Below are 7,065 nucleotides of genomic sequence, written 5' to 3'. Positions count from 1 at the left end.
GGATAAAGGAGGGGCGGGCCGCGTCGCCGCGATGAGTGTGCGGCGCTTGGCGGGGCGGACGTGGCTGTGCGGGCTGCTGGCGGCGCAGGGGCTGAGCAGGACGATGGTGAGTGGAGGGCGGCCAGGCCCGAGCAGGCCTCTGGGTGGGCCGTTCTGGCGGCGGCCTCGCCTCCGCGCTCCGACCATAGAGTGGTCGTTGGGGTGGGCCAGAGCGTGCGCCCTGGAGGACCCGTCGAGCCCTTTCCGCGCATTCTTGGCCGATATTTCCCATAGTGCCTCGGGGCGCCCCTTTTTGGGGGGACACCCCAGCGACCCGCTCATTACCGCTGAAAGGGGTGCTAACCTCTCGCCCCACACACACACTCACTGTGGCTTGGCCATTTTACCGGGTGGCCGGGATTTCCTATAATCCTCTTACTGGTAGGACGCAGCTCTTTCCCATGGTGCATTTGGTGCAAAGTGGGCTAGCCAAGCGCTCCCATGATCCTCTGGGGCAGGCAGCTTCTCCCCTCGTTGCGGGTCCAGTAGAGTTGTGTTAGGGTTCAGTCCCATTGGCCCTGGACCAGCATAGCCCATAGTCCAGAATGCTGGGAGTTGTAGTCCAAGACACCTGGAGCACACCACACTGGCTTAGGCTGCTCAGGGATTCTCGAGCTTGCTTCTTTAGATTGCTTGCGGCCTCAGGTATTTACATCCACCACGCCAAAGCTGACTGTCTAGTTGTAGCCCACGGATCACAGCTCTTTGCATTCCCTGATCCAACACGCTTGGAAGACACCAGGTTGCAAAGCCTGCTCTATGCTCTCTCCAAAGAGCTTAAAATGAATAACAACTTTATTTTATGTAAGGTAAACAAATGCGTACAGGTGAAAGAAGAAATAGACTCGACTTTTCTGTTCAGACTGTTCTGACTGCTTTGGGACCCTCCTTACCCTCTGAAAACAATGAGAGTGCCTCATTGTGTAAGTTCCTTTGGGGATAGAGCCATTAACCATCAAAGTACTTCTGTAAGCTGCCTTGAGCCCAGGAGACAAAGAAGAAAACAAATGAAGTACATATAAACCATCTTGTTAATTTTATAAAAATAACCATAAAGGGTGGGGTGAATGCCCCCAAACTCTTCCCTCACACATCTGCTGCTGCTCTCATAATCTTCATTCCTTTATGCCTAATTCTATGGGGTAGCTGACCCTTCCCACCGCTTCTGAGTCGGGGCCCTTCCTGCTTTGGGCCTTCTAGTGCAAAAACCAGCTTTTCCCAACAGAAGTGATCAGAGGCCTCCCCTACAACTTGCCATGGTGCGCTTACTATCAGTGAGTCACTTGTGAGCTAAGAACTTCTCTGAGCTATGCCAAGCGCTAAATAATTGACTGCAATTAAGATGTGCTTTGTAATTAACTCAGTGCGCACTGCACCTGGGGCTGTCCTTGGTGATTCTCCTGCGGTGATCGCAACCGCTGCCGTTGCCCTGCTGCAGCCTGGATGATGAGAGGAGTGGGCCTGCAGCTCTTCAAGCCTACCTCTTGCCTCAGCTCCCAACCCTGGCCGTGCTGTGGGAACTGGAACACTGCAGGCTGCCCAGCCCTGCGGCAGGCCGTGGCTGGCAACTTGCTTCAAGAGCTGGGTGACTGTGGTAGCCACGGCGCCCGAGCCCAGCCATGTCAGCAAGCCGTGGACAAGCCATAAAGCCTATCCCCAGCTCCACTGTGGGCCTTCCAGTGCATTAACATGGTTGGGTTCTGGCAGCTGGGCGGCCCTGAAGAGCCAGGGAGCTCTGTCTGCGAGAGGCGTGTCCCGTGCTCTTTCTGGACTGTCCTTTGGCCTTGGGAGGAGCCCCAAAGGCAGTCCACACTAACTTGAAAAGCCAGTATAACTATGAGTGCAACTTCAGCATGTGAAGCCTAATTAAGACCCACAGGTTCTGATCTTCTACATGAAAAATCAGGGATTGAGCATATGGAAGTGGCAGCCATGTCCTTCTGTTCAGAATCTGGTTATTCAGGGATAGATTTTCTGGGCGTCGGACCCTTGTTGCCTTAGCCAGCTGTCAATGCAGGTCTCCTTCTGGAATTAATCCAGTGCTGGGCACCTTAAACCGGGAGGAATTGCTGCATCTTGTGACTAGGAGTTCCACAGGTGAACGATGCCCTTCTGTCCCAAATGTGGGTTGGCCTGTGGGTTGGAGCCAGGCTAATACCATAAGGTAAGACCCAGTGAAATCAATGGGACTTGAGTTCCACTTGGCTACATCCTAATTTTAGTGGGTTTCCTCTTAGGGACAGCTAAGCCTGGACCCCACTGAGTAGCTGTGATGAAGTGACCCTGTGTACTAGCACTGAGAGGGGCAGAAAGGTTTTCTCGATGCCATTCCATTTTTTAGAATTTCTTTTGCTCTGTTGGCATTCTGGCCACTAGCCAGGCTGCTTGCTGAAACGAAAACTGTGAAACTTCTGGAGCGATAATTTTCAGCCTCGTCCTCCTGACTCTGACAAATGACTAACCAGGCCAGCTCTTCAATAAAAACATTTTCAGGGGGCAGGAGGCATCTTGTATTTTTAAGGAAATGGGGGGTTGCTCACTTTTCTTCTACACCCCCTCCCCGCCCACTGCCTACCCCATTTATATTTCTTGCAAGTCAGCTCCAGAGGAGAGCTGACACCAGCATCACAAGCCGCTTAGCTGCAGTGCAGAGGGGAGGATGCCAGGAGTGTGGAGAAACGCGTCCACCTTTGCCCTTCTTCCCTGGAGATCAGTCATCGTTTAAAGGGCTTGCTCACTCCGTTTAAAGGGCTTGCTTACCTCCGTTTTCCAGCCTTAGATCTGCTTTATCTCTGACTCAATAAGCCCAGTTATAAAAGGAGGCCCAGATAATCTCCTAGCTGGTGCAATCCCTTCTGATCTTTCTCTGCCTTAATTGCCCATGCGGAGGCTTCTGTGCTGGGACCGGCAGCGAATGGACAAAAGCCTTTGTCTCTGCAGATCAGAGCGGGATTGGGACCGAAGGAGAAGCCACTGAAGATGAGGGTGACCTTTTCCCCTTGTCTCTTCTGAGGCAGATGGATTCTGACATAACCAGATTGGATTTTGTGATTAGTCAGTTCAGCAAAGTCTGGGAAATGCTCCTCGTGGATGGGCCAAAGGCCCTCTCTGGGTTGGGCGTCGTCCAGCACGCCTGAAAGGGGCTCTCTGTATTCCTGGACTGCTTTGGAAAGCCATGACTGGCTAAACTCCCTTGATCACAATGGGGCTGGCGTGTGGGGAACCGGTTTGGTGCGGTGCTTTGCACGTCAGATGGGGGTTACAGCCCTTGCTTGGCCGGGAAACTCTGTGTGGTGCTTTGGAGCCGTCCTTGACCTTTGTTGGGTTGTTGCACTCATAAAAGAGAAAAGAAAGATAATGAGGGCTGCCTTAGATGGGATTTAAACGTAGCCCATAAGGTTCAAATAAAAAAAATGACAGGCCCGATTAAAGGCCCCTGGGGGTTCTCAGGATCATATGCCCTGCGCTGGCTGCCTTCCAACGGCACGGATGGCTCCCATTCCTCACTCAAAAAATAAAAATAAATAACAGCTACGGCAGAGGACAACCTTCTGGAGGTGGGAGAGAAGCTGAGCCATGTTGGCCAAGGAAGCTCATCTCCCCCACCCCCGCCCCGCAAGAAGAGAGTTTGTGAGTATTCTTCCAAGCGACAATTTCTGGTCAAGGGTGCCGCAGCAGAAAGGGGCAGCGGTGCGTGGCCCCCACGGCTTTTCTCCAAGAGGGGGCTGGCTCGCCTTGCGAAAAGAGCTTCCTTGCAAGGCTTCGGGCCTTCCCCTTCTGTCCCTTCAGTGTGCACAACCTTCAGATTGGCAGACAGCCAAATCCATCTACGAGTTCCACGCCTTGGATATTGATGGCAATGATGTTTCCCTGGAGAAATACAGGTGAGTGTGGCAGGTGGTGGGGCACTCCTGCTCTGGGCACTGGGCAAAAGGACTGTAAGAGCAAGGAGGAAGGCTGGAGGGTGCTCCAGGGATTGGCAAATACCAGCTGCTTCTGAGGCTTAGTAAGGGCAGCAGGTCAGGCGGCAGCACGGCAGCCAGGGCTTTGGTGTAGCAGCTGCTGCGGGATGTGTTGTGGGGGAACACGTGGGGGAGAAAGCAGGTGGGACACTTCTTCCCGGCAACCGGAGAGGCATTCAGTAGTGGCCATTAGAGCAGGGGCTGCTGCAGCATCCTCCGAGGCTGGACTCGCTGGCCCGGAGGAGAGCGCCGTGGTAAGGGGAGGGTTGGCTTGTGCCACCGCCCTCTGTGCGACGTCCTCAGAAGTGAGCCCTGCCACACGCAGCCGGCCATGCTTCCAGGCCAGTGCGCCACCGGTCACGCATGACGGTCTCGCTCGATCCCGCTTCCTCCCAGGGACCACGTCTGCATCATCACCAACGTCGCGTCAAAATGAGGCAAGACTGGCGTAAACTACACTCAGTTTGTCGAGCTCTACAGCAGATATGCTGAGAAAGGTTTACGCATCCTAGCCTTCCCCTGCAACCAGTTTGGCAAGCAGGTAGGAGAAGGGGGGGAAGACGCAAGCACTGTTCTGGGGGTGGGTGTTGGCAGTGGGGGGCCCGAAGTATCCCCCCCACACACCCTTTGCCGGTGGTTACCCAGCTCTCCTGACGCCACGAGTCTCTCTGGGCAGGAGCCGGGCACCAATGAGGAGATCAAAGCTTTTGCTGCTGGATACGGCGTGACGTTTGACATGTTTGGCAAGATCGAAGTCAACGGGGACGGCGCCCACCCTCTCTGGAAGTGGATGAAGAGCCAGCCCAAAGGCCGGGGGTCTCTGGGAAAGTGAGTGTGTGCCCCGACGAGAGCAGATTCGTCCACTCCGCCGTGGGTCAGGGATGACGGGAGCTGTAGCTTGAGAAGGTTTAAGGGTGGCGCAAGTCACCTGCTGATCTTCCTTTCCTCCGCAGAACCTTTTTGTAAACAAAGGGAACCCCCTCGCAGAATTGCGCAAGAACGCGGTTCAGCCTCTCTCACTCAGTGTTTCACTTCCTCCCAGCCGTTGTTCCAGAAGACCAGGGACACGGCAGGAGATGTGGGCACTTGCACTGCCCAGTGCGTAGCCACAGAAGCAGAAGACTGGGGCAGGGTTATGTATGACGCATGTTTAGGCTACGAAAAGGTGTACTTCCCCGGCTGGGGAATGTTGGGGGTTGGAGAACATTTTCTTTGCTCTAAATAGATTGGAATGGCTGCCTTAGGTTTATTTGTCTTCCCTCCGCCTCCCGCCCTCCGTGTCTTCTCAGTTTAGGTTGTACCCTTGAGACTGAACTTCCCTGGGTGGGGCACAGTCTGTTAAAACCAGAAAAACACGTGCATTGAGAATAAGCCTTGGAGGGGAATTGTGCAGAACAAACCAAAGCAGCGGGAAAGTGTGTTGGCCTCAGGTAGTGGTCGGATTCCCACCTAGGGCCCTGAAAGTTGGCTTTATTCTAGTTCAAGGGAGGGCTGGCTGTAGGCTGAAGCACCTTCAGGAGTCAGATTCCCATCGGCCCCCGCCAGAGGACCAGTGGGAGTGTGGCCCGCCCCAGTCCTTGTGGGTGTTCTGCCTGTCTTGATCTCAGGACTAAAATGCTTTGTTCTTTTTCCCACCCGCAGCGCCATTAAATGGAACTTCACCAAGGTGAGTCTTTGCCAGGTTAACGGCTGCCCGGTAGCCAGGACTGCGGGTCACCCTGCCTTGGCCGGGCCACAAGCACCCCCGTGCCTCACTGGCTTCCTCCTCTCTTCTTCCGGCAGTTCCTCATCAACAAGGAGGGCCAGGTGGTGAAAAGATACAGTCCGATGGATGACCCCCAGGTAAGCTGCCGCCCATCCCGCTTTCGCCTGGAGTGCAGAGATGCTGTGAAATAGGTGCTGGCTTGCGGGAAGGGCCTGTGGTATGGTGCCACTGCCTCGGGGCTTCCGGGTTGCTTTGGGGCCGCTGTGGGGGCAGACACCGGGGTCCTGCACACATCGGTGTTGAGCGGGGGCCGCGTGCTGTGCTGGCGATCCCTGGTCCCGCTCTTTCACCCAGCCTCTGCCCTCCATCAGGGGAAGGGATGTGGCTTATCACTTGTCCCACCACAAAACCTGCCTTTCCTACCATGTTCTGCAAGAATTCTGGGCTATGTGGAAGTTCCTGGGGTTTGGAGGGCTTGCTGGGGGAAGACCACTCCTACCAGCAGAGCTGATCCGGTGCCAATCAGGCCCAATTCCCTGGCTTTAATGTGGCGTCTTTGGAGGGCTTAAACTCCCCTTAGGGCACCATCCCACACATGCTCAGCCAGAATTTGGAACAAGACTTACTAAAGTTAGAATTTGGCTATGGAAAGCTGCTTTATGCCAGCTCAGGGCACGTTCCTTCCACACCCAGGATGGTCACTCTGACCAGCTGCAGCTTGCAGGGGCTTCAGGCTCGGAGGAGCTTTCCTCTCTGCCCCTTCCTTTCAACTGGAGAAGGCCGCGAGCAAGCCCAGCGCTCCGTTAAAATCCAGGCGTTCCCTGCACTCGAGCCCCCCTCATCCCACCAGCAGCCTCTGCACGTGCCCGCCCAGTCCCCGAGCCTCCACACCGCTGTAGGGACCCTTGTCCCACTGGGTTGGGCAGGCAGCGCGAGGCTCTTGCTCCGGCTAACTCCCTCTTGGGGTGGGGCCCAGGTTCACTTCACGCGCGGCTCAAGGGGGAGGCGTCGCCGCTGCATGTAGGCCGGGTGGCGGGGAGGGGCCTCGCCCTCCCTGACTGTCTCTTCCCTTTTCCCCTCAGGTCATCGAGAAGGACCTGCCCCCTTACATGTAGACCCGGCTCCCGTCCAACTGGATCTGTCCTCGGCCAGCAGCAGCTCCTCCCGCCCCCTGCACTGCACTGCCCCAGTGACGGCCTCCCTCCAAGCCAAGCCCTCTTGGCGAGGCTGGCCTGAATAAACTGGCAGGAGCTTGCGGGGGGTGCGAGGCCCTGCCAGGCTGGGCCAGGCACTTGGATGCGCTTAGACCGGTGCGCCGGTCAGCGCAGTAGCAATAATAAAGCTTGTTTCTCCTCAAAA

General features: G+C 55.7%; 1 protein-coding gene across 1 annotated transcript; it reads left to right on the top strand.

The window, feature by feature from the left end:
- Positions 1 to 7,065, top strand: GPX4 (glutathione peroxidase 4). The gene is made up of 7 exons (XM_044455945.1): positions 1 to 106; positions 3,829 to 3,923; positions 4,398 to 4,542; positions 4,678 to 4,829; positions 5,643 to 5,667; positions 5,784 to 5,843; positions 6,789 to 7,065. Exons 1-7 carry the CDS (start codon positions 32 to 34, stop codon positions 6,819 to 6,821), a joined length of 585 nt encoding a protein of 194 aa, XP_044311880.1. The 5' UTR covers positions 1 to 31; the 3' UTR covers positions 6,822 to 7,065.

This window comes from Varanus komodoensis, unplaced genomic scaffold (assembly GCF_004798865.1).
Source record: "Varanus komodoensis strain SLA01 unplaced genomic scaffold, ASM479886v1 scaffold80, whole genome shotgun sequence".
NCBI classification, from domain to species: Eukaryota; Metazoa; Chordata; class Lepidosauria; order Squamata; family Varanidae; genus Varanus; species Varanus komodoensis.
Note: the sequence above shows the minus strand (reverse complement) of the source record. Positions and strands in the feature narration are given on the sequence as shown.